At 41.8% G+C, this 27,372-nt stretch overlaps 1 protein-coding gene across 1 annotated transcript in view; it reads left to right on the forward strand.

The window, feature by feature from the left end:
• The window catches only part of TTC21B (tetratricopeptide repeat domain 21B), a 57,805-nt gene extending 30,831 nt beyond the window's left edge, over window positions 1–26,974 (forward strand). The window contains exons 14-29 of the mRNA XM_063118312.1: window positions 1,737–1,961; window positions 4,083–4,321; window positions 6,296–6,368; window positions 7,173–7,283; window positions 11,011–11,149; window positions 13,686–13,792; window positions 14,669–14,857; window positions 15,010–15,120; window positions 16,429–16,510; window positions 17,961–18,111; window positions 19,694–19,855; window positions 20,584–20,779; window positions 22,325–22,549; window positions 22,869–22,989; window positions 25,532–25,599; window positions 25,955–26,974. Coding sequence (XP_062974382.1) covers window positions 1,737–1,961; window positions 4,083–4,321; window positions 6,296–6,368; window positions 7,173–7,283; window positions 11,011–11,149; window positions 13,686–13,792; window positions 14,669–14,857; window positions 15,010–15,120; window positions 16,429–16,510; window positions 17,961–18,111; window positions 19,694–19,855; window positions 20,584–20,779; window positions 22,325–22,549; window positions 22,869–22,989; window positions 25,532–25,599; window positions 25,955–26,032 — 2,277 coding nt within the window. The 3' untranslated portion in view covers window positions 26,033–26,974. The remainder of the gene's footprint in view (window positions 1–1,736; window positions 1,962–4,082; window positions 4,322–6,295; window positions 6,369–7,172; window positions 7,284–11,010; window positions 11,150–13,685; window positions 13,793–14,668; window positions 14,858–15,009; window positions 15,121–16,428; window positions 16,511–17,960; window positions 18,112–19,693; window positions 19,856–20,583; window positions 20,780–22,324; window positions 22,550–22,868; window positions 22,990–25,531; window positions 25,600–25,954) is intronic.
• The last annotated feature ends 398 nt before the right edge of the window (window positions 26,975–27,372 follow it).

Consider the following 27,372-nt stretch of genomic DNA (forward strand, 5'->3'; position numbering starts at 1 on the left):
TAATCTCTTAGCCCTCCCTCTACCCGAAGGGAATAATCCATCAAGTCTACAGGGTTATATTTAAATTCTTTTTAAATATATATTTATTACATTTATATCCCGCCTTTTTATCCAAGAAGCCCAAGGTGGCGTACATAATCCTCTCCATTTTTATCCTCACAACAAGCCTGTGAGGTAAATTGGGCTGAGAGTCTGGGACCCAGTGAGCTTCCATGGCTGGGTGGGGGCTAGAACCCGGATCTCCAAACTCCCCAGTCCAACACTCTAGCCACTACAACACACTGGCTCTCTTAAATATAGCACAGGCCTTGCCCTCAGGCATGCATGCTAAAATAGGGCAACATGGGGTAGGCATCCTGGTGCCCTCCAGATATTTTAGAATGTAATTCCCATAAACCCAAGCCAACATGGCCAATGGTCAGGAATGAAGGGGAGTGAAAGGAAAAAGGGGAGGAGGGAGATCAATTTTACCATGCCAGGAAAAAAAGGCAAGTTGTATTAGCAGCCATTTCCATCTAGTTTGGACCCGTGTCTGTTTGTCCTCTAACTGGTGACAAAGGCAAAAGTTAAAAGCATCAAAACTGGATTTGTAGAACCACACTAGTCACTAAGCCAGTTGTACTGAGAAACTAAAATATTGGAGCCATCCCCCTGACTTGATATTACATAGCAGCGTGAGCAAAGATTAAATGTTTGAGGCAAAGTAGCAATCTCTCCTAGAAACCTTTCTACAGCTTGGGGCTAGAGCTAACACTAGGTGCCATGTTGCGTTTCCCTTGGCCTTTCTCCATTCTTGCCCATCTTGCTGTCTATTGCTGTGATGCACCTTGGAATTATTTATTTATTTTATTAAATTTATATACCACCCCATAGCTGAAGCGCTCTGAGCGCTTTACAAAATTTTAAAACAGTGAACATTAAAAAGTATACAAAATTTAAAACCATCAAAAATATAAAAACAACAGTATCCATTTAAACAACAACAGTTCTGGGGTATTATTTTTTTTTAGCATATGTTGTTAAATGCTGTTAAATGCCTGGGAGAAGAGAAAAGTCTTAACCAAAAAGATAACAATGTTGGCGCCAGGCGTACCTCATCGGGGAGATGATTCCATAATTGGGGGGCCACCACTGAAAAGGACCTCTCCCTTGTCTTCTTCTCTGAAAGGCGACCAAGAAACATTTTAAATAAAATAAATAAATAATGCTTCCTTTATTTTGCTTTCATTTTATTATGTGAAAAAGAGTGTGAGTCTGTCCTTGGAGAGGTTTTGGGGGGTTGGAATATGGTCTTTGATTTTATAAAGGTAATAGGTCCAGTAGTATATGTTAGGATGAATAGGAGACTCCTTAATATAGGTTGGCGTAGGGCATAGTCTAAATGCACACAATGCAGCAATCTTGATGACGCTAAGCAAGTCTGCATCTGGTCCATGTCTGGATAGGGAACTACTTAGGATACCTATCTACATTATCCTCTACTCCCTAAAGAAAAGCATACTATAAATAAAATAAAAACTTTTTATAATTATTACAAAAAGTTGTTTCAATACCTGGAAAGAGTAGCCTCTGGGTTCTTGTGATAAAAGTTTAGACATTCTATAGTACTTTTGGTACATCCTGAAAGCAATGTACATAATTTCCCCAGAAATATGATTTAATATAATAATTTTAAAAATATTTTCTTTTTGGAAGACAGTACACAGCATAGTTACTGATTATTTATTCTTCATTAGGTTCGGGAACATCCTGTATACCACTTAATAAAAGCTCAAGCCCAAATAAAGATGGGTGAAGTAGCAGAAGCCGTTAAAACCTTGCAGATGGCAATGAATTTGCCAGGGATGAGAAGAGCTGCGTCTTCCTCAAAATCAAAAACAAAGAGGATTGAAATTGATGGAAGTGATCGTGTGTCTGTCTATCTAGAATTAGTAGATGCTCACCGTTTGAACGGTGAACAGGTATGACAGAATTATTAATGCATATGCAAAACTGATATATAATCTTTCAATTTCATTTGCAAACTTTAGATACTTGTTACCATCTTCACAGATGATAAAGGCTTTGTGGATCATCCCACCAGCAGTGATAGCTTGGCTACATTTAGACATCACGCTAAACTACAGTGTAGTGAAATGTAAATGAGCCTAGCCTCCTCACCCCACCCCCCCTTGCTTACGAGCTTCCTTTTCCTCTTGCATGGCTGGGAGGAGTAGTTCAGAAGCTTTCACTTACGCTTTTGATTAATGACTGCTTGCTGTGTCATCCAATCCTAGCAAATTGTGGTTAGTCTATTTTCAAAAGAAGCCACCTTCATAAATCCTGGGTTGAAGTTGGCTTATTTGAAACTAACCACAGTTAAGATTAACCATTGTTTGCTGGGTTTGAACTACATTGCCAACTGTGGTTAATCAAAAGTGGAAGCAGAGTTTCCACATCCCTCCTGGCTGTTCAGGAGGAAGGGAGGGGAAAAGAGAGCACACAAGCCTCAGGCTAGGTTAGGCTCGTTCACATCTTGCTAAACCAGCCTTTCCCAACCTGGTGCCCCCCAGATGTTTTAGACTTCAATTCCCGTCAGACCTAGCCAGCATGGCCAATGGTCAGGAATGCTGGGAGTGGTAGTCCAAAACATCTGGAGGCCTCAGATTGGGGAAAGCTCAGCTAAACCATAGTTTAGTATGACATGCGAACACAACCGTTTCAAAAGAGGGTAAAAGGTTTCTCCATACCCGCAATCTTAATTTGTATTGGTGAAGGTTCAACTTGGGAAACCAATAAAAGAACCACATAAATGATACTGTACAGCTGCTTTTGTAACGCTGATTATTTTTAAAGCAGTAATTCTTAAATTTTGGTCTGTGGTGTACTTTCAAGCGGTCTGCAAAAGCTCAGCGAAAATAGGAGGAAATCTGGAATACCTTTTCTAGAGCACTGAGGAACAATGAATTAAAAGCTCAGTTCCTTCTGCATTCCCATATGATTGTACTGAATGCTTAGGGAATAGGAAAGGAGAGGCATGGCTTGGTATTGTGCTGCTGAGTTTGCACTAGCAGTGTCACTGGAAAGTTGGTGGTCAGTCATTTGATTGCATTAGTCCTCCACAGTACCTTACCTGATAAATGTCTCGGTGACACATAGCCTGTCCTTACCTAGAATGCCTGTGGGTTGGGTCTAGTTGTGATTGGAGAAGATTTAAGGAACAGGAAAGCAAAGTTTAATTTGAAAGCCTTTCAAGCAGTCTCCCACAGGACAGCACCCATTTGGGCAATAGATGCTGTTTTCCTAGCATGCAAAAATGGGGTAGTCTGCAAAAGGCAAGCAAACAAAGACAGTGGTCCATGCTAGAACAAACGTGTAGGGGATGCGGTTTTGAAAGATTTAGAATAAAACAAAATATTTCCTCCTTTTTTCATTGAAGTGTGGAACACATTGAATTCGATCCTCTGGTTATATATCAGAGGTTTTAACAAGGGTTTAACAGCAGTGCTTTTCAAAATGTGTTCCAAGGAATCCTGATGGGTTTCTTGCAAGTTTCCATCACGGGTTCCTCATTAGCTCTGTTCAAGTGTTCTACTTCTGTGTTTAATCAAGGTGCGAGGTAGGGAGAGTGAGGATGGAGACGCTGCTTCTGCCTTCCCTTTGCCCTCCGTAGGTTGGAGGCATAACTTTTACAGCAGGAAGCCTTTCTACTCGTATAGGTTCCCTGCGTTATGGAGGACCCTGATTTTCTCAGGTTCTAAATCATGCTGGGAACAAGCAAATGAAAGACAACTTGCTTACTACTATCAATCTTCCCTTGCAATCCAGAGCTGCAGGAATGTATTGGGCATGTTTTAGGGTGTACATCCAGTTCATGCACAGCAGGGATGAGACCTAATTAGTCTGGCTGGCACGCTGTGTGAACTGACTTTGCACCCTGGATCATGCCCTCATCACATCTTCTACAGTGTGTAGGGATTTCTCGACAGACAAATTAATGTGTAAAGGGTTCCTTGGAAGGCCAAAGTTTGAGAACTACAGTTTTACAAGAATCATTTAGGCACAGAAAACTGCATTTGATAATGTAATTTATATTTTTGAAGCATGAAGCCATAAAAGTCCTCCAAGATGCTATCAATGAATTTTCTGGCACCCCTGAAGAGTTCAGAGTCATGATTGCTAATGCGGACCTAGCGCTTGTGCAAGGAGATGTTGAAGATGCTTTGACTATGCTCAGAAATATAACACCAGAGCAGACTTACTATGTTCAAGCCAAAGAAAAAATGGCAGAGATCTATCTGGAGTACAGGAAAGATAAAAAGCTATATGCAAGCTGTTACAGGTAAGAGATTATTACCAAGAAAATAATGCTACATCACACTCTTTTCCTTCATATGTTTTCTTGCGAAAATATATTGCTTCACTAAAATGCATTGTAAATTGTTGTGCAAGAAGGTATTCACTTTGAGATACCTGTTTTCTATTGATAAATGTAACAAAAATATACACACCAGGAAGAAAATTCTTAAACAGTCCCAAGTTATGAATAAAAAAATCAGATTGATGTCTATGTTAAGGTTTTGACTGCAATTTTGTTCACTGTCTATTTTAGGCTGACCTTATGAAAAGACGGACAAGGGCTCCAGTATCTTTAACGCCTGTATTGAAAGGGGAATTTCAGCAGGTGTCATTTGTATGCATGCAGCGTCTCTCTCTTCCCTCTTCATCACAACAGTTAAAGCTACAGGAACCCTGCCCTCTTTTTTAGAGTGACCAGATTCAAAAGAGGGCACGGCTCCTACAGCTTTAACTGTTGTGATGAAGAGGGAATTCCACCAGGCGCTGCATGCATACCAATGGCACCTGCTGAAATTCCCCTTTCAATACAACTGTTAAAGATACAGGAGCCCTGTCCTCCTTTCCATACTATCACCATAGAGCTATGATAAGAGAACTCTATGTAACATGTGGTCTCTGACAAGGGCCAAGAGGAATCTCAGGGTGAGTTGACGCATGTGCGCACAGACATGCTTCGTGAAAATGGTAAAACGCTCATATTGTTAAGACCACTTCACCTCCTCTCTTGGAAACAAAACTGGTTCCCCCATTGCAGTACTCCATGCTGCAATGTTTTGAAGTTGTCCTTGTTCAAACTAATTGTGGAGAGACTCTTTTGTGCTCACAATGCTGGCTGCTAGCATGGTTGCAGCTTCTTCATGGGACTGCAGATGTGTTCTATCTTTATGTAGTTCTTTAGGAGTATTGTTTTCAGTGGAAGAGAGAAGTAATACCAAAATACCCCAATTATGAAGGCAAGACAAACTGTGGGGGAGATAATATTTCTTAAAAGTCTACAGTTGTTGACATTCTTTACCAGTGTTGTACTTGGGGAATTTTCCCCCCTGTGTGTGTATAGAAGATAAGGGCCAAACAGAATGATTTTGAAATGTTATTTAAACTGGACTTGCTGTGAAGGGTGATGTTTATATTTTTACTAGCAAAATGCCTTCCCCAAGCTAGTGCCCTCTGGATGTTTTGGACTACAGCTCCCAGCATTCCTGAACATGGCCTGATGGGAGTTGAAGTCCAAAACATATGGAGAGCAGCAGGTTGGAGGAGCTGCATTAACAATTGCAAAGAGTAGCGGAGGTGTTTCACTGAGACACATTGCAATTCCCCATGGGAACTATGTCAGGGGAGAGAGATGCTACCAGGGATGGCCAGGTGTTGCCCTCTCTTCTGCAGTGGTGTCCCCCAGACACATGTACTTTCCTTTCAGGAGAGAAAAGCAACCATTCACATACATGGAGAGGACTTCGGCTACTGGGCGGTATAGAAATATAATGAATAAATAAGGGACACAATCAAAAGGGTTCACAGGGGGACATTAAGGTGTCCCCTGCCCTAATATCTCCAGCAGCCACTAGGAGTCGAGCTCTTCTCAATTCAGCCCTGTCCTAAGCTTTTTTTTCTGGTCATACTAGCATTGGACAGAATATTGGGAACTGGCTCTGTGTGTGTGTGTCTTGATCTACCAGCAGAAGGGAAACCACTGGCAGAACAGATTTTCCCTTCCTCCCCCTGAACACTCCCCTGCACACACCCCAAATCTGCTCTGGAGGGTTGGGGGACCCTCCAGAGCAGATTTGGGAGGGGGCTGAGGTGAGGGAGGAGAGGATGGGGAAGCCCTGTTGTGCAAATGGAAGTCCCAAGTCCACTGGTACAACATGGGCTCCAAGCCCTAGCTTTACCGTACCAGCAGCCAAACAGATTGCTGGCGCTTCTTTGCTACAGTGTCTTTTTGTCTTCTTCATAGGGACCTGGTGGAGAAACTACCAAGTTCTCACACCTTTCTTCTCCTTGGTGATACATATATGAATATCCAGGAGGTAAGTATCTGCAACATTAGGTTCTGGTTAGAGAATGAACTTAACTGTTGTGAAAAGTAATGATGTACACAAACCCCATCCCTGAAGGGGAACTGTGGAAGCAGAAGGAAAAGCTAAAGCTATCCTCTGAAAATGAAAGCATCATCCATTATACCACAATACCCCTGCAACATATTCTGCAATGTATACGTTCTCATTTACATGTAAAGACCATTTGATAGACGCCATTTATATCCTGTCTTTCCTGTTTTGTATTGTTGTATCACTTCACATACATGTTTACACCTTCCATGCTGTAACTTGTCGGTTGCCCAAAGCCCTGTCACAAAGGGGAAGCAGGCCTGCAGTCCAACGCTGTGAAAGCCTGCACAACCAACCCAACATTAAGATTAATTCTCTCAGATATTAGTTATATTTTATGTTCTTATTCTGGTTCTGGTGAAACCAGTGAGCCTACCACATCAGATGCTTGGTTGAGTACCTATTCTGAAGTGGTAAGATGAATTTCCTCCCCGGTTCCATTCTTAATCAGATACTTTCAGGTAATATTCGAGGTTCTGGGGGTGGGGGGGAATAAAGGTTCATTCCAGTTTTTCATTCAGGTTCGGATTGATTCCCTGCCTGGAACTGATTGATCTGCTGAGTTTGGTCACTGTTTTTTTTAAACCACTAGTAGTCAGTGCTGGTAAATTTGTACAGAGTAATTTGACATCTTCTAAGTTTAGTTTGGTGATATGTTATATTATGTTACATTAATACATATTACCTTTAAGAATTCCTTGATTTTACTTGTTGCTGTTCCAGCCGGAAGAAGCCATAGAGGTTTATGAACAGGCTTTGAAGAAGAACCCTAGAGATGGAACACTGGCTCGTAAAATTGGGAACGCTCTAGTCAAGACTCACAACTATTCAAAGGTATATTTTGAATAATTTATGCCTGCTTTTCCCTAATTGCTGCCCTTCAAAAGGGCTGGACTACAACCCCTGTCCTTGCCAGCCAGAATTGCATGTGTTGGCAGGGGATGATGGAAGTCTGGAGGGCATCGAGTTGGGGAAGCTGGTTTCTATGAATGAATGGCTTGTATTTCACCCATTCACTTCCTGGTACACTTGCCAATATGATCACTTCCAGAAGAATTTAATCTACCCAATAGAAAAGCCCAGGATTGTGAATGTTGATGTGCCCTCCATCAATCCTCCCCCACTAAAAAAGAACTAGTGGTATGAAGTATTTTAAATATTTTGCTTTGAAATTCTGTGTTCTTTTCCCCTTTTCACACATACGTGATTTTTATTACTTAAGGATACCTGTACAAAAATACTGTTTGTTCAGCACTTGGATCATTCCATCTAGAAGTAAATCATGCTGACCAGTACAGCAGTGAAACGAGGCCAGCCAGAAAGGAGGGGGTTGTTTTTGTAAGTGAGGGGGCACCTGGATACGTAGCGCAACCCCCCAGCCTCAATTCCCTCTCCCTCCAGAATCCTTTGAACTGTTAAGTTGTGAAGAGGGCAGCCTGCTTAAAGGTTCCTTTGGGGATGATCAGAGAGAAATGTGCTTCCTCTCATATAAATTAAGCCCCACCAAGGACTATTAAAGTCCTTTGAGGATGATCAGAGAAAAATGTGCTTTCTCTGGTATAAATTAAGCCCCACCAAAGGCCTATTCAAGTTGTGAAGGGGCACAGGACACCTACTAGCTTAAAAGATGCTGGAGGTGGAAGAAATGGGGGATTGGGGTGGGGGATGCTGTCATGCACGTATCCCCTGGCAACTATTTTCCTCAAACCATTCCTGTACCACGCAGGGAAGGAGAGGTGAAACTATTCCCCTTCCTGTGCTGTACAGCTCAGGTTTGGGGCCAACAGGGCAAGCAGTCCCTTAACCCTCAGTTGTAGACTGTGGCACTAGAATATCGAGTGCAGTGGTAGAGATGAGATCAATAATGTATTTCAGTGAACACACAGAAACGCTATGTTGCAGGTTCCCAGTGTGTGTGTGTGTGTGTGTGAGAGAGAGAGAGAGAGAGAGAAATTTGTATATGTGCATATGTGTCATAAGGGATGGGGCAGATTTTAGGTCTGAAGGACCTGTGATGCCTCACCCTGTAGGAGTGAGAGGTTTATTGCAGATATCAAGTGCCACCATTTGAGGAATTTTCATCCGTTACCCTCTACCCTCAAGTATGCCAAAGTGTAAGTTTGTTCCTGCTGCAAAGGCTGCCAGCTCTAACTGACTTCATCCAAGCCATGGTGGATATGTAGCAATAATTTAATTTTCCTTTTAAATAACAAACAATTTTTATCATGTTCACAAAGACAAGTAAATTATCAAACCAGAATGCACAAAGACTTCCCATGTCTTCTTCCTTCAAACCTGTGTCCACCTGTCATAGCTGCTCCCTTCCTTCAGCTGGCGGAACGCTGCTGCCCAATCCCATTTCAGGAAAGAAACCCATTCACAGTAAAGTTCTGTCATCATCTCAGCCAATAAGAGCAATATATTTCTCTCCCTTTTTCTTTCGTAATAACCAACATAACACTTTATATGTGAGTCTATTTGAGACTGTGTGGGTCTGTCTAAGTGTGTAATCTGTTGAACCTCGACTTTATTCAGCTCATACAATTTTAATAAAACCCAATGATCTCCCATTTCACCAGAAGATCTGCAATGGGTAGTATCCAGTGGTGTCACAGCGCTAGCACTAACGATATTGCACTAGCATAAACCAATGTCATTAGTGCTAGTGCTACAATTTCAGCAGTAAATAGCCATTTCTTTCCTTTGCATTAGCAAGCATGAATAACATTGTGCTAGAATTGGTTTACACCAGCGTAACATCATTAGTGCTAACACTGCAATACCATAGAATATTACCCACTGGTTTTGATTAGAATCCTAAGGTCCATTGACATGAGCCAGACCCAAAATAGCAGCTTAGGGCAGATTCTTCTTCTTCTTAAGGTGCCGTCTCCAATCGAGGTTAGCTATTATTACAGCTATTTTTGTTTTTGACACCGCTGCTCTAAATAATTGCATAGAAATACAGCTATACCCTTCCCTCAACTTCTTCAACCATGATGTTCATCTTCTTCCCACTCACCTTTTCCCTTCAGTTTTCCCTTGTATAATAAGTTGGAGTATGGTGGATTTTTCTCCTTGAATAATATGACCAAGATATTGTAATTTTTTTCTTTTGGTGGTATTTATTAATTCCGTTTCCTTGTTTACCCTATGTAGTACATCCCCATTTGTTACTTGGTCAGTCTTCAACATACGTCGGTATATCCACATTTCGAAAGATTTGATTTTCTTCAAATAGTTCTTCTTAAGTGTCTAAGCCTCCACTCCATAAAATAATACTGAAAATACATAACATCTTACCATCCGTATCCTTAGTGTAAGATTAAGATCCCGATTACATAGCAGTTACTTCATCCTGACAAACGCTGTTCTTGCCATCTCGATTCTTGTGTTTATCTCTTGTGTTTGTTCATTGCCTTCATTGAGCCAAGTTCCTAGGTGTTTATAATTTGTGACATGCTCAGTCGGCACACTGTTTATCGTAACGTTAGATACAGTAGAAATCTTTTTGCTTATTACCATATATTTTGTTTTCTTGATGTTCATTTTGAGTCCATAATTGTTACTCGCTTCACTGATCTGATCTAGTAGTTTTTGTAAGTCGGATAAGTTGTCTGTCATCACCATAGTGTCATCAGCATATCAAACTGAGTTAATTACCTTTCAATTGATGTCTATCCCAGCTGTTTGTACGGCAAGTGCTTCATTAAATATAGCTTCGGAATACAAATTGAACAGCACAGGTGATAGAATGAAAGAAACCCCCTTTGGATTTGGATTTCTTCAGTTAACTCCATCTATACGAACTGAGGCTGTTTGATTGCAGTACAGATTTTCTATAATCTGAATATCCTGGCTGTCTATATCAGTTTTTCTCAATACGATCAATCACTTATAACAAACTTTATCAAATGCCTTCTCGTAGTCAATAAATCCCAAGTATATAGCTTTGTTCACATTGAGACATCTTTGAATTAAGACGTGAATTCCAAGTAAAACTTCTCTTGTTAGGCAGGTGGAGCTGAAAAATTAAGGAACAGAGAAGCCTCTGAGCAGATGCTCAGCTTAGGAATTTGTGATCAGGACCACAATCAAGCTGAAGCCTTTTTTTTCACATAAATCCTCTCCTGGTTTTCCCCAACTATTCTGATTTAGCACCCTAATTTAGGTGACTTTTAGTTTTTGCTGTTGTTAGACAATTGGGAGTCAAAATCCCTTACTGATCTACTGCAAATCACCCAGAGATTTACTAGTAGATCCTGATCTATCTATTGCCCACCCCTGGTAGAATATATATTAAAATCCTTGAAATATGATCAGAACAAAATATGGATGCAACAAGAGCAGTCTCTCTAATTCTCTGGTTAGTACTTTTAAATTATTAATCTGTGTAAAAGATAATTATTCATTCAGTAGTTAAGAGATTGTAAAGGTATCTTAGGGTCTATGAATATGATTTTCTATTTGTGAATCAGTCATTCTTATATTTGTATCTTCTGCAGATGCTTGGGATATGTCAAATATAATCTTTTAGACAGAGTGTTGTTGTTGTTTTTAGGCAATCAATTATTATGAAGCTGCTTTGAAAACTGGGCAGCAGAATTTCCTCTGTTACGACCTGGCAGAGCTATTGCTGAAACTGAACCAGTATGACAGAGCAGAAAAAGTCCTTCGGCAAGTTTTAGATCATGAGCCCGGTATGTACTTATCATCTTTGCTCCATTTTTAAAATAAAATAAAATAAATAAAGTCACAGTTTGTGTGCCCAGGGCATGACAGACTGCCAGAAATTTATATTAGCCTGTCTATTCAGTTTGCTCCTGGAATGTGTTTGATAGTAGTGTCTGAAATTTCGTGGTTTTGTTTTTGTGTTCATCTTATATTTATTATTTTATTTATTACATTTATATACCGCCCCATAGCCGAAGCTCTCTGAGCAGTTTACAAAAGTTAAAAACAGTGAACATTAAAAAGTATACAAAATTTAAAACCATCAAAAACATAAAAACAACAGTATAAAAACAACAGTATCCATTTTTTTTGGCTGGATTAGCATTAATCTTGTGCATATACCGGCATTTATGCTCTCTCTCCCTTGCACACCCAACCACACATGAATATTCACCCCCAACTTTCAGCAGGTTAGGGAGTAACGCAGAAGCCACATGAAGCTGGGATGGACTTCCCCTATCTTTACTTTCACTGGCCCCGTTCAGAAGACACCTTAAACCACGGCTTTAACCACAGTGGTTAAGCCAGAAAGCTGGGCCATGTTCAGGACACCTTAAACTGTGGCTTTAACCATGGTGAATTTGGTTAAAGCCATGATGTAAGGTGTCTTCTGAACATGGCCCAGCTTTCCGGCTTAACCGCTGTGGTCAAAGCCATGGTTTAAGGTGTTTTCTGAATGGGGCCACTCTTGCACATCTCTGCAGGAGCTCCTTCCTTGGAGTAACCTACAACGGAAGGCATTCACCAGATGTTGAAGGGAAGAGAGACACTGCAGTCTAGTGTAGCGGTTAGAACAGGAATAGGGGAACCTTGTTGTTGTTGTTATTATTTATTTATTTATTTATTTATTTATTTATTTATTTATATAGCACCATCAATGTACATGGTGCTGTACAGCGTAAAACAGTAAATAGCAAGACCCTGCCGCATAGGCTTACATTCTATTAAAATCATAGTAAAGCGATAAGGAGGGGAAGAGAATGCAAACAGGCACTGGGTAGGGTAAACAGGCACAGGGTAGGGTAAAACTAACAGTATAAAGTCCAAACAGCATCAAGTTTTAAAAGCTTTAGGAAAAAGAAAAGTTTTTGTTCAGCTCAAGAGCCAGATTTAATTTTGGAGAAGCCCTTAGGGGCTGCATCCCAGTGGTGGTTGAGGGCGAAGGTAAAGGGGGTGGGGTCAAAAATGCCAGCCTATTGTAGCTTAAAGCTCTTATTGCCAGTGACTAAGTTTAGAAGAGACATTTCAGACTTTTAGAAAGGGGGGGGAATGGCACAAAATCCAAAAAACCACTGAACAATCTGTAATTGGGGAAAGGGGGTGGGGCCAAGGGAATGGGGCGTGGCCATCTGGAGATCCTCAAGTGGGCCAGACATGGCCTGCAGGCTTGATGTTTGACACGCCTTGGTTACACTCTTGGACTAAGACTTTGGAGTTCAAATCCCCAAATAATAATGGGTTGTATACAAAGATGCTTGTCTGTTCATGGAGGGAAAAAGCCATCTGTGATTGTAAAGGCCTTTGATTGAGTGGAGTCACCCACTTATCAGTAGGCGGTAAGGCAGTTTGTGCTGACTCGCTCTCCCCCTGTACCATGTTCCATGCTGGAGGGGTCCCCCAACTCTCCTGAGCAGATTTTCAAGAGACCCTAGGCTGCAGGGGAAGGGGAAATTGGTAAAAATTGCCTTCCCCTTCTATTAGCAGGCACCAGGAGCCCAATTTCTCTGAGAGGAACTCCACTCATTGGGTGTTAAGATTCCATACATGGAGTTTAGGGTTAATTCCAATCATAATGTCAGCGTAGCAATTTTAGGTTCCTTTTCTATGGCTCATCGCTTTCTGCTACATCCTCTTGCAATGCCCAGGTTTAAACAAAGCCAAATTCTACACCAGTCAATGCTGCCTTGTAGAATATGAGCTGGAACTAGGCCCCAAACGGCATAAGTTTTAAGGAGACTGGGAATTGCTGCAAGGAAACAGGAATCTGGATGGAGCTGATCTCTTGATTTAGGTCTTGATGCCTGTGGTAATTTGAAAACTGATTTTTAAATGGGCCAACAAGAGCGTATTGTAGACATTTACTTTTCATTCTTTGTCTGTGTTGTATCTCTTTGTGTACAATGTATGTGTATGTCATGGCCTTTGATCCTGCCCAGGATGTAAATTTTGAAGGAGAAAGAAATCAAATCACGATTATATACTTACTGTCCAATAAATTCAGCATCTTATTCTTGATGCTTCTTTGATTCCATACTATTCTGGCTCTAAATGACCCTATGGAAAGTTGCTGGTAAAAACGAGGAGAGAGAATTTGATGCTTCAGTCACCTCATTTTTGATCTGATCAAATTAAATGGATTGCTTCCAGTTAGACTTTGGCACATCCTCCCCTGACACTTTTGTGAACTTTACTGGAGGCTTTGTTCCTTTTGTAATCCTTCCCAACCTAGCATCTCATCCCTGTCAATCTGTGCCAAATTATACTTCTTTTTGTTTTTCATAGTAAATGATTTGTCTTCTCTGATGGAAGATGCCCGTTACCAGGTTCTCCTTGCAAAGGTGTACAGCAAAATGGAGAGGATAGAAGATGCTGTTGTTTCATTACAGCAGGTAAAGAAATATTAAGTAATCACATATTTCTTTCCCTACCTACCCTTTGCCTCCATTGTTTCTCCCCTTCTTCTGTTGTTTCCCTGTATCTGTTTTAGAATGTAGGCTGCACGGGGTTCTTTGTAAAGGGTTATGGTGCTGTATAAATAATAAAATATAGGCTCTTTAGGATTTTTGTGCAGAAGAGAGATAGATGATCTCCTGATAATAGTTCAGTCTGTGGCATCTTCAGTTAGGCCTGGGAAGGTCTCCCGTCTGAAGCCCTGGAAAACCACTGCCAGTCCTTTGTAGACAAGGTGTAGGCAGCCTGGTGCTTTCCCGATGTATCAGACTTTGACGTTCATAAGCCACAATCAGCATGGTCAGGGATTATGGGAGCTATAATCCAAAGCATCAGGAGGGCACCATGTTAACTACCCATGGTACAGATAGTACAGAGCTAGAGAGACTCTGTATGAGTATCTGCCTATGTTGCATATATCAAGACTTAAGAACAAAAGAAGAGCCCTGCTGGATCAGACCAAGGGTCCATCTAGTCCAGCACTCTGTTCACACAGTGGCCAACCAGCTGTCAACCAAGGAACCACAAGCAACACACACACACACACCACCCATGTTCCCCAGCAACAGGTGTACATAGGCTTATTGCCTCGGATACTGGAGGTAGCACACAACCATCAGGGCTAGTAGCCATTGATAGCCTTCTCCTCCAGGAATTTATCCAACCCTCTTTTAAAGCCATCCAAATTGGTGGCCATCATTACTCCATAGGAATAACTTCTCTCTCTCAAAATCCACAGCATGGTCCAAATCCTCTGCCGACTTCTTTGTATGTTATTTCCTGCTGTAAGCCATTTTCTTTGCATTTCCCATCAGGCTCGGGAACTGCAGGCCAAAGTGCTGAAACGTACTCAGATAGAGCAGCTGGACACAGTTCCTGTGCAGAAGCAACTAGCAGCTGAGATGTGTGCAGAGATAGCAAAGCATTCAGCAACCCAGCGGAACTATGAGAAAGCAATTAAATTTTACAAAGAAGCTCTTGTTCATTGTGAGACGGACAACAAGGTCAGCTGAGCCCACCCAGACTAACCATTTTCCCTTTGGCTTTGCTAGAAGAAAAAAAAATGGCCTGGCTGTTGGGAATGTGTTGCAAACCTTAAACCAAATGAAAGCATGAGAAATGATTTATCAGTAAATATCGATCTTTTAATCTTCAGGTGATGCTGGAACTTGCACGCTTGTATCTTGCACATGATGATGTAGACTCATGCCAACGTCAGTGTGCTCTGTTGCTGAAGAATGATCCAGATAATGCAGCAGCCTCAATGGTGAGTTACGCTCATGCAGTCTGGAAGAGTTCCCTTAGATTAAGAACTTTCCTTTTAAAAGGATATTCTCCGTAATATTATTGTAAGCACAGGAGTTGCTTTTCTGTATTCAACTACACGCATACCAATGAGCCAACAATAAAAACAAATGTCAAAACAGAATCTAATAAAACTATTTTAAAAATCACTTTAAAGTATAGTGCCAATCCCCACCCACCCACCCCCAAACGGCGCAGCAAGCAACAGGACAAAACATAAACTCTCATAGATGTTAATAAGCAACAGCTTTTAGATATGTGTTTTTACCTCCCAACTCAAGTTATATAGAAAGCTTGCCTGGTGAATCTCCCTGGGTAGGCTGCTCGAGAGTATAGAAGCCATGACAGAAATGACCCTGCTCTGTACCTTAATCTTCTTACTTTAAACATTTATTATTTATTTATTATTATTATTATTTATTTATATAGCACCATCATAATATTTATTTATTTATGATTGATTGATTGATTTGATGACAATTATTTATATGCCGCCTTTCAAGATACAAATCCTACCATTTAAACAGATCATCAGGATCCTTTCTCAAGGCATTTGGTGGAAGATGACCCACACCACCCATGCCATCACACACACAAATGTTTTATGTGTGCGCGTGTGTCTCTGTGTGCTGTCCCTTTATATGCCCATGTTTTTATTTTATTTTATATAGTGGGGCTGAGCTCACTACAGCCACAATGTCACTGAAATGAGCAGTGCAGGTGTAAGGGAGTATGGCATTTGCAGCCAAGGGGAAAGAGTCTCCGGGGGTAGTGTTGACTTTTGGGGCCATCGAAAAAGGTTTAGACACAAGGATATTTATGCTTGGAAGCATGCGAGTGGCGGGGCCTGTGATAGAATCTGGGAGGGAGAGGAGCTGGTTGTAAGAAAGGGGCTTAGACTGTGGGGAGCTGAAAGCTGCAGGAGGACGCTCAGACAGAAGAGCTGGCAGTTGGGAGCAGGGCTGGCGCAGTCAAAGGCATTTTTGGCAGGGAAGATGTGTAAAGGTTCGACAGTGGGGTTGGAGGGAAACAGGGCCTTTTTAGAAGCTAACCACTGATCCCACTACTGCCTCCCTCCCGCATGAAAACTAGCAGGGCTTTTTCCTTGTTCAGATGGGGTGTGGCCCCTGGGCGTCTGCTAGATGGAGAAACTGAGCCGCCTATCCATTTGAGTTCCAAACCCCTGTCGTAGACACTGCAGGGTTAAATTGCTGTAGGGTAGGTCTTCCACCACGTTCTGTTTAGCTAGCCTGTTGCCTTTTGCTTGTAGATGATGGCTGACCTTATGTTCAGGAAACAGGACTATGAACAAGCAGTCTTTCATTTCCAGCAGCTGTTGGATCGCAACCCTGGTGAGCCTTGGATCTTTTATCGTTGCTCCTTCCTTGAAAGTGTCCCCGCTAAAGCTGCTAAAACCACATGTTAATAAGTACACATATCGAAAGTCTAACCAATTTTTCCCAGAAGTGATTTCCTTGTAAAGAATTATCACATGGAAAGCATGCTCAGACAATCAGAAGAAAACTTTTGTAAGCCCAGAGGACTTTACTGATGGGTGGTATAAAAATGTTACAAAGAAAGAAAAATAAGTAAGAAAAATAAGTAAGCATAATTTCTAGACTGCCTTAATCCCAATATAGCTACATTTTTCTTGTCTCCATTATTCCTCCCGCTTCCCTACAAAGTATCAGTATCTGCCCAGAGGAAACAGAATCTCACACAGACTGACCCTGTTCAGACAACATGCTAAGCAGTGGTTAAGCATTTTGAGCTAAACATTATGGCTTAGTGTGTCATGTAAACCATTCCTAACCACGGTGGCTACATGGCGTAAACACACTCACTAACCTTTTGCTGCAAATGGGTTAGTGGCTTAACCATGGCTTAACGTGTTGTCTGAAAAGGCCTAATGTGAAAGACCCGTGATAGCTCCAAACTGAACAAGTTTAAGCATAATAAATAGCCTCTGGCACTTTATAAAATAATATATTTATTGTAGCATCAGTTTTCATGGGCTAGGGGAAGTGCATGACTTCTAGTTGCATGTCAGACAAGGGCGCTTCTAATAACTGGGATAGAATTCCTGATTACCCACAGAGGTGGAGGGGGTGGGGCGGATGGTTGGAGGACAAGAGAATATTGCACCATTTCCTTAGGAAGCCAAAATGTTTCTGTGCCATTGGAAGGGTGACAGAGAACCTTTATTTCAGTCTTCCAGCTGTGGTTTCTGTAGGTCCTCAATGAGATACATCAACCCTTTATTAGATTGGTGAATTGGGACAGAGTACATTTTTTTTTAAAAAAAAAGTTATAGATGAAGTATTTCCAGCTACAAGTAGAACCAGATACAGTGAGGAAATATGGGTCACAGATGCCAACGTGAGTGTAGACAGGTATTGTGTTGGCAATGTGAGAACATGATAAGCCCTGTTCAGGCATTCATATTCACAAGTTCCCCTTCATATGAGCAGGGAAGAGCTGGATGTGGTCGCTGGCCTCGTTCCCCACTTTGCATCTTCCACCAGTCGGGGTTCTAAATTGTGTCGGGAGTCTTAGTCTCCCTGCATGAGACCTCCCTCAACCCACTGTGCAAAGGGCAATGGGGATGTAGACAGAGTGGGCGGGGCCAGCTGTACAACCCGACTTCCCCCCCTTCACATAGTTGGGAACTGCATGACTTTGAAGGTCTGAACATGGCTATCCTGTTGGCTTTTATGAACACCCTTGTCTTTTTATGGTCACTGCTTGTGCATATATATACACGGCTGTTTTCTATAATGCCCTGAATACTTGTGTTTACAGATAATTATGCGACACTGTCACGTTTAATTGATCTTTTAAGAAGAGCTGGAAAGCTAGAAGAAGTTCCAAGATTCCTTGCGATGGCTGAGAAACATTCTCCCAGGACAAAACTTGATCCAGGTTTTCACTATTGCAAAGGATTGTATCTTTGGTAGGTGTGGCTGGAAAATAGCTAAGATGATACCAGTCAGAAATAGTTTCTTTTCCTTACTTTCCTGAAATGCCCATTGTGCAAATTGAGATAGTGTGTGAACTGGACACATTACACAAATGTTAATGCCAGGTTCTTTCTGCTTGGTATGTGAATGCCACCTGCTCATTTCTTCCTACCTGAGCATCTCTGGCCCACAGCACTCCATTCCTCCACAGCTCCTTGCCTCTTTGCCCCCTTGTCCTGCCAACTGCCTCTCCTGACCCTAGGGGAGAAATTTCCCCCGACTTTTCATTCTTTTTGGACACGCTTCCTTCCCATATCCAGCTGCCTAGAAACCTCATTTTCCTTGATCCTTCCTTCATCTGCTGCCTGCTGTTTTCCCCTCCCTCTTGTGATCTATCTTGTATATGCTGGAGGGCATAGCTGTGATGAGACTTCTTTTGTACATATTACTGCATATTTCACCTTCCTCTCAGTGTTTACACTAGGTCAGTGTGCTCCCTGTACTATTAGGCTAGTAAAGAAGATTGAGAGTGATGTGCGTCATGGCATTATCAAGGTAATGTTGTATGATGATGTGTTTGTAATGAAATGCTGATTGGATGTATACCTGAGTGGACGACAGGCATATATGGTGGCATGTGAGGGGGTGGCACATATACTGCATCTATAGCTCTCTTTGATGAATAGTGGCTGTATTAATATGACTATGAGTAGACGAAGTTGCTGCAAACCTAAAAAAAAGACTAGTTGTCAATTATGGCAATTCTGGAATTTGAAAGGCATGTTGGATGATATAGTTTTTTATATAGGTGAACTAATTAATTTGCCAAATGTAATGTGAAAAACCCAGTGTGGTTTAATGGCTAGAGCATTTCGATGGGGACTTGGGAGACCCGGGTTTTAGTCGCCATTTGGCCATGAAGTTCACTGGGTGATTTTGGGCCCGTCACCTAACAGGGTTGTTGTGAGATTAAAATGGAGAGTAAGAGGAGAATGTAAGCCGCCTTGGGTTTCTTGCCAGAGGAACGAAGGTGGAATGTAAATGTAATAATAATAAAGTCAGTAAAGTAAGAGAAGATGTCTAACTGGGTATCAAAGGTTCTCCCTTGAGAGCAGCTGTGGTCTGTTCTTGCAACATGTCCTCAGCCTCTTCTCCATTTAGCTGTGAAGATCCCAGCCTCGCTACCTTCCAATTGCCTCCCTGCTCCTAGCAGGAGCGCCCTGCTCTTCCCATCTCCAGGCCCTGTGAGGTTCTTTCCCTAGCCCAAATGACATTTTCCTTTCTCATAGCAGCTGCATTAGGATCCGCCCACATTCCCTGCCTGACCTTTCCCCCTCTGCAGTGAGAACATCACAATAGGTCAGCCAATGGGTAGAAAACTCCTAAGTGACAGCCATCTATATACAATGTTTGTTTTTAAACAGCTGGAGGGTTTTGTTTTTAGCTGGATGGTTTTTAAAGTTTGAAGTGCTGATATTACCAAATAGAGATTGGGATAAGTTTGAAGGCTATACTATTCTTTGGTTTTAAATTCAATTTATTCAGGTTGTTGAGTCAATTTAATTGCCTGTCTAGGTACACTGGCGAACCCAATGATGCACTTCGGCATTTTAACAAAGCGCGGAAGGACAATGATTGGGGACAGAATGCTGTTTATAATATGATCGAAATCTGCTTGAACCCTGACAATGAAACAGTGGGCGGTGAAGTGTTTGAGCACCTGGACGTTGACACAAAGTGAGTGAAGAGGAGACTTTTATAACTTCTGCTACTTTTAATCCCGTGTCTTGTTTTGGTGAATCGTGAATGGTGCTTGGTGGAGTCCCTCCAAATTATTTTTGGGTGCCAGCAATGAGGGGTGTGGTGCTGAATTCAGGTACCAGCGATTCCTGTGCATTGTTAGGTAGTGGTGTTGTTAAGATAAGTGTCTGATGCAGAAGGGTCTTGTTCAGTGGCTAAATTTTTCACTGTATTTCTATTACAGTCAGACCATTAAGATTGCATCAGAAAGCCATGAAGCTTATTTAATGCTTTCAACAAAGGGGGTGGGGGGAAGAACTTCTGCAATCACACATTTGTTGACTTTGGTTTGGAATGGGGTGGGGGGAGTGACAAAGGGAACTCAAACAAGAAAAACCAGGCCAACCAAGGAATTGAGTACCTTATCATACACAGCGCTGTGATGTATACTGTCAGATCCAGAGGTACCAGTTCTCCCTGTGTATTAGGCTGACTGTGATGATTTCTCAGGAATGATGATGCCTCTGAAGATTGATTAGGTATACAAAGGTAACCACAACAAGTGCTCTTAAAATAATCCTCCTACTTCCTCTTCTGCTGAGATCTTATCTTGAATACCCCCAAGAGTAGTAAGCCGTTGAGTCCCTTTTCCTCCCCACCCACATGGAAGCCTGAATTGGTGGCTCCTGGTTTGAGACCTTGATGCTGCTTTTTCTTACGTGTAGCAGTTCTACCGAGAAGCAAGAATCTGTGCAGCTGGCTGTGAGAACAGCAGAAAAGCTCTTAAAGGAACTGAAGCCTCAGACAGCTCAAGGTCAAGTGCAGCTTCGCATCATGGAAAATTACTGCCTTGTGGCAACCAAACAAAAATCAAATGTTGAGCGAGCACTAAACGCCTTTACAGAAGTTGTTGTTAATGAGGTAGGTTGTTGAAAATGTTTATACAGTTGAACTTTAGGTCAACTAGAAGGCTACTCTACTTGCAGAGAGATGCAGTCCACTAAATAAAAGATGATTTTTCCCAGAGTTGTTACTAATATAATAATACATTAGTGCTGAATGCTAGACTTTAACCCATCCTTTCTTCTGCTATTTGCTCATTACTTACTGCCACTCTTTTCCCTTCGTGTGAAAATATGCTTGTGTGAAGAAACATGTCATCTGGAAAATTACAGATTTCAGACGCAGCATCTTCCATCATCTGCTAGGTAGTGTTAGAGCTTTTATTACCACGGCTAAAATAAGTGATTTCTCAATTCACACCAAGTAGATTGCTCACATAAGAGGTTGAACATATCAGGAAGAAATTTGTGAATCATCCTTTGGTGACATAGCTGCAAGCATCTGAGTTTTACCAAGTTATGGCTATTAGTGAGGGTTTGTTGTTGTTTTTACCATCCTGTGCTGATTTTTAAAAACCCCAATGGAGAACAGTATTGGCTGTGCCAAGCTCAGCAGTGAGACTGAGAAACAAGCGCCTTTGATGCTCTAAAAGCCTTTCCTTAGCGGGATCCAGCTTTGTGGTGTGTGTGTGTATGTGTGTGGATATTACAGAGTTATAAAATGACTTACCAGCCAGTGGTGCAACTTATTTTAAAACGTGTATCCTGTTCTATTGGCCAAGGGACTTAAGATGACTTTGTTCTGGTTACATTTAAGATGGGGGAAAATATCTGTAGCACTGTAACATTTAAGATAAGTAGTTATAGGGTTATATCCAATGGTGTCCTTCTGCCAGTGGAATGGATGCAGCTGGCAGATCAAAATCCCCTGCATGCACTCCAAATTTTCTCCAGAGGATTGGGGGATCATCCAAAGTAGATTTAGGAGAGCCTGTAGGTAAGAGGAGGGGAAAGGAAACATTTTGCACAAGTGGGAGTCTGCTTCCATACACCTGAATCCAAAGGCTGCAGAAATGAACTTCTCTGAATGAATCATTTCCACCATACATGTTGCTGGATATGATGGAGAGGAGGAATTTCGTCACATTCAACCACCCTGGTTGAGCCACTGCACAAGCAAGAGGCTGCTGGGAGAAGGCAACAGCCCTGGTTCTTGCCCAAGCCCAGAGAACCTACTTTACAAAGATTCAGCAAAATGTGTGTGTGCCGATTTCATTACAGGCACCTCCTTTATTTATTAATTACATTTATATCCCGCCTTTCTTTCCTCCAAGGAACCCAAGGCGGCATACATAATCCTCCTCCTCTCCATTTTATCCTCACAACAACAACCTTGTGAGGTAGGTTGGGCTGAAAGTCGGACTAGCCCCAAATCATCCAGTGAGCTTCCATGGCCAGGTAGGGACTAGAACCTGGATCTCCAACACTGCACCACACTGGCTTTCCTTCTTGCATGTTTTACAGGTCTCTAAATTGAGGTTCTACCTGCTATTGTCAAGGACTGTTGATACTTATCCCAAGTTCTCTTTTTATCCCCTGAGTTGTCATGTGGTATTTCTTGCAGAAGGATCACGTCCCAGCACTTTTGGGAATGGCTACAGCATACATGATCTTAAAACAAACCCCACGAGCCAGGAACCAATTGAAGCGCATTTCAAAAATGAACTGGAATCCCATTGATGCAGAAGAGTTTGAAAAAAGTTGGCTTCTGCTTGCTGATATTTACATTCAGTCTTCAAAATATGACATGGCTGGTGAATTATTAAAACGGTGCCTTCGTCATAACAGGGTAACTTGACAGGCCGGGAGCAATCTCATATTTGTTTTGTTAATGTCTTTCTATTCCTCGGGTTTTTTAATTAATGTGACTAACCATATGGAAAGTAGGAGAAAGGGGCTGGCTCACAGATGCAGGACTCCAATTCTGGGACATAATGAGCATAGCTGCAGCCTTCGAATCTCGGCTAGCAGTGATGAGAGTCATGAGTTATCCCCTTCTATTTCCGTGCAATGCCATTTAGAAAAGGACCAACAAAATTTTAGCTTACTATTTTAATGAGTTAATGGGAATTGTCATGTCAATGAAGAATTCCTTTCCCTCCTTTCAGTCCTGTTGCAAAGCGTATGAATATATGGGATATATAATGGAGAAGGAACAAGCCTACAAGGATGCAGCTGCCAACTACGAGATGGCCTGGAAGTATGGGAACCAAACAAATCCAACAATAGGTAGGTTCATCCTTAGCTTCCAGATTGAGGGAAATATTTGCTAAGTATACATTCTTGGGTAGTAGTGGTACATTCTTGGGCAGTGGTGGAACAAGACAGGAAAACCATCTTGTATTAAGTCAGACTATTTGTCCATCTAACCCAGTATTGGCTACTCTGACCTGCAGCAGTTCTTCAGGGTCTCCTGCAAAGGTCTTTCACATCACCTGAAAACCTGATCCTATGAAACTGGAGAATACCAGGGGATTGAACCCTGGAACTTCTACATGCAAAGCCTATGCTCTGAGACTGGCTATGGTCCCTTCCCAATGGAGGAGGACCTCTGAGAGCATACCTGGTGAGAGGTATTTTTAAAATTCTGATTTTAACTCCTATTACATTCAGCTTGGTATGTCTAATTGAAAATGCATACAGGAGGAGCCTTCAGTCAAGTAGGGTGGAGAGTTGAACTGAAGAGAAGCCACTGCCTTCCCTTCAGGATGGGAGGGAATCTACCTCCGAAGAAATAAGCCATCATGCACATCCTTTGAGCCTCATTTCCCCCCTTCTAGCATCGTTTAAATCTCACATTGTAAAAGTTTGTGGGGTGGGAGAACGAATTGGCCTCTGTCACACATCCTCTGAGCTGTCTCTGTCTAGATGTCAGAGGTGAGCATCTTATAGGCCAAAACACCTGGAGGGCCCCAACCTCCATCCACCCTAGCCAGTATAGTCAATGGTGAGGGATGATGGGAGTTGAAGGCCCAAATGTCTGGAGGACCACCAGTTGCTCTCCCCTGCTCTAGACCCTTTCTTCAGTCTACCACAAGACTTCACTATGGCTGTGGGGGTTAAAAAGGAGATGATGAAAAAAAAACACCTTGCCCCAAAGCCATCATTTGGGTTTGAGTGAGAGGATAAACGTGGCTTCCTGTGTCAATCCTCTAACCTTGACAAGTCATCTTCCTCTGATTGGCTTTTGGGCCAGAGAGTATGTTCACGTACATACAAACTTCAGCCCTTGAAGCCATTGCAGGTGCTGCATACCTGCTGCTGAGGTGTCACTATTACGACACAGCTCCATGGGAGGCATTTGGCTTGAGCTGAAGGAATGCATTCCCCAGCTTCATGGAGCCCAGCATGGGAAGACGCCCCAATCCTTGTGCTTATTAAGCTGGGAGCTTTCTGACTTCAGAACAGGAGCAGTTGAGGTGATTCTGTGCAGCTGAGTCTTGAAAGACCGACTGTGATTCTCCGCTCAAGCCATGTGGCTTGAAACAGAAGAGCTATGGCAAGTGTCCACAGAACTGGCTCCATGCAGCCAGAAAGTGGATGGTACAGAGGGGGGTGAAGTGGGGGAAGGAAAAATCTATTTCTCCAGGTTTTGTTTGTTTATTGTATTTCTAAACTGCCTTTTTAAAAGTAACCAGGGCTGTTTATAAAAAGTTCAGAAAATAAAAAATAATAATGATCAAATAAAAACATTGTACAACATTAAAAACAACTTTAAAAACTATAACAATTTCAAAATTAAGTTAGGAAGATGTGTGTTAAAATCCCTTCTCAAATGCAGAGATAGCGGGGAACAGTCACAACTCTATTGTGTTCCCATGAGTCCTCCTCTCTCTCCTGCATTGTTTTTGGCAAGTTCCTGCTTGTTTTCCCTAATTATAAAATTGTGCCAGGATCTCCTGTCTCATTTTATGAAAAGATATGCAAGTAAGACTTTCTGTGTAAATAAAATTTGCCACTTAGGTGCTATACCCTGGGTAGACCAGAACAGGACAATACTTCATCTTTTGCCTTAGCTAGACCTACTGTAAAGTCCAGGGGAGAGGAGGGGAGAACCTCGCGTTGTGAATAACGTGAGATCTTGCCCCCATTTACACGTAAGGCATGACGACCTCAAGAAGAGAGGCATTGCGCCCGCCATTTTTAAATTACTTTTAAAGGGCCGGCAGCGCTCGAGTGACTCAAGGTAAGGTTTTTTTGTTTTGCTTTAAATTGATTTCCCCACTCCCCCCACCCTAGCCCCAATGGGCGCAGCTCCTGGCTCCACGTGAGTAATCGAGTGGAGCAGGGTCAAGCCGCAGAAACGGGCCACACGCTCCGCGGTCTTGGGCCGCAGAAAAAGCAGGGCCAAAGGGTAGGGCTATATCCCAGGGCAGGGGAAGGATGATCCCTCCCTGATCCCGGGGTCCCCTGTGCGTCATCTGGATGCACAGGGACGATCCCAGCTATCACCCTGGGATATAGCCTGGTCTAGCTAAGGCCTTTATCTCCTTTTTCTGGAAACAGCTCTGTACACTAAGACAAAAAATGTGCTGCTTTTGAGGGAGAGGCAAGTCCAAGAAAATTGTAATCAATAAGCCATCTATCTTTTCTTTTTAGCTTATTTCTCTTTTTTATTATAATTTTAAACTGTTAGAAGAAAAAAATGTGCACAAGCTGTCTCTATTCCACTTGTAAAACTGAAACTGACCTAAAAAGACGAAGTTGCTTCTGTATATGAAGCTGTAAAACCTTTCTTTTATGCCAAATATGTGACATACTGTTTCTACAGGTTTCAAGTTGGCGTTTAATTATTTGAAAGCCAAGCGACACATTGACGCAATCAATGTTTGTCATAAGGTAAGCTACAGTGGGTATAAAATGATGAATTAATAGTTTATGTTCTAGATAGTATGTAAGAGTCACAATGAAGCAAAACTACAGTATCAAGCTACTAATCTAAAACTGAAGCATAGTTTTGTTTTATATAATTGGGAGATGCCAGTTAAATAAATCACTTTCCCGTGATGAAACCAATATTATGTAATTAGATATAACCTTCTGCATGTTAGATGATGGCATCTTCTGTTGTATATACCTCTGTTGTGAAATACACACACACGTGTGTGTGAGTAATAGAACTTAATAACTACCAGTTTTAAAGTAAGATATCACTTTACAGCTGTTTTACTATGAATATTATTTCTTTTAACAGGTTTTAGAAGCACATCCAAATTATCCCAAGATCAGAAAAGAAATACTTGATAAGGCACGCACGTCTTTAAGGACTTGAGTTTTATTATATGTATTTAACTTAATGCAGTGGGGGTGGGGGGGAAGTACCATAAAGACATCTGTGTAGTTGGAGTTGCTGCACGCTTAATTAGCTAACAATGAAAAAAAGTGGAGAGAAGAGAGACTACATTGAATTTTATCTCTCCTCTGGAAGAGGATGCTTTAGTACGTTGGGTTCAGTAAATACAAAAGATAATTGGTGTCTGTTCCTATCCACCTGAAGGTATTGGCTGTGATCCAAATAAATCAGTTCAGCATAACGAAACAACAGGCACAGCCGGAACTTTCTTTGAAGATCTCTCTGCAGCAGAGAACTCCTCAGAGATTCCAGCTGCACCCATGGTTCCTGCACCCTCGTAGAGGTGATTTATTTGGAGTGAGGCCGTTAGTTTCAAACAGTGTACAATCGGAATGCTCAAAGGTGGGGGGGGGGGAAGTGGGGGAGAGGGGGGAGAAATACTACAATAATGCTTTATCTGTGTCTCTCAGTTGCAACTATTTTATTTTTGTTGTTTTTTCTTTTCTGGAGACCTTGATCAAGCAAAAGAACCTAATAAATTCTACTTTACCAATGACTAAGACATTTCACTTCTGTATAGTATGCAGCCCATTATATAAATAATGTATCAGTGTTCCAGTGACTTCATAATGTTGCACTTATATTACATCTCTGTCTTTCCTCTCCTTCCAAGATGTTCTGAGTAGTATTTTAGTCTTGCAACCATTCTGCAGAGTGGGTGCAGAGATGGTGCCCTTCTCCACAGCTACCTACTGAGCTCTATAATGGAACAGGAGAATTTGAACTACAGTTTTTCACATCCAAGCCTCTCACTTGAGTCACTTGGATGAACACGGTTCAAAGATAATCCAGTTGTCCTTTGCACCTGGAGATCCATACTTACCGACAGCTTTTTATTGGAAGATCTAATAAAAGGCCAACTACCTGTCATTCATCCATTTGTATACCGTATTTCTTCGATTGTAAGACGCCATCGATTGTAAGACACACTAATTTCAGTACCACCAACAGAAAAAAAGCTTTGATTCTAAGAAATAATAAAAGCACCCGCGATTCTAAGACACACCCCGTTTTTAGAGATGTTTATATGGGGAAAAAAGTGTGTCTTAGAATCGAAGAAATATGGTAATTCATTCTTCAGACTATTGTGTCAAAGAACTGTCCCTATTTAGTGATAGTTGACATAGCCTGGGAGAATTCCCAGGCATGGCCTTTCCTGAGAGGCTTCAGGTTTAGCGCTCTGTTGAATGCCTGTAATATTACATACGGGCCATAGTCAACACAGGAATGCACATGTGCCCTACTGTTTTTGCCGTTCT

This window comes from Elgaria multicarinata, chromosome 2 (genome assembly GCF_023053635.1).
Source record: "Elgaria multicarinata webbii isolate HBS135686 ecotype San Diego chromosome 2, rElgMul1.1.pri, whole genome shotgun sequence".
Lineage (NCBI taxonomy): Eukaryota > Metazoa > Chordata > Lepidosauria > Squamata > Anguidae > Elgaria > Elgaria multicarinata.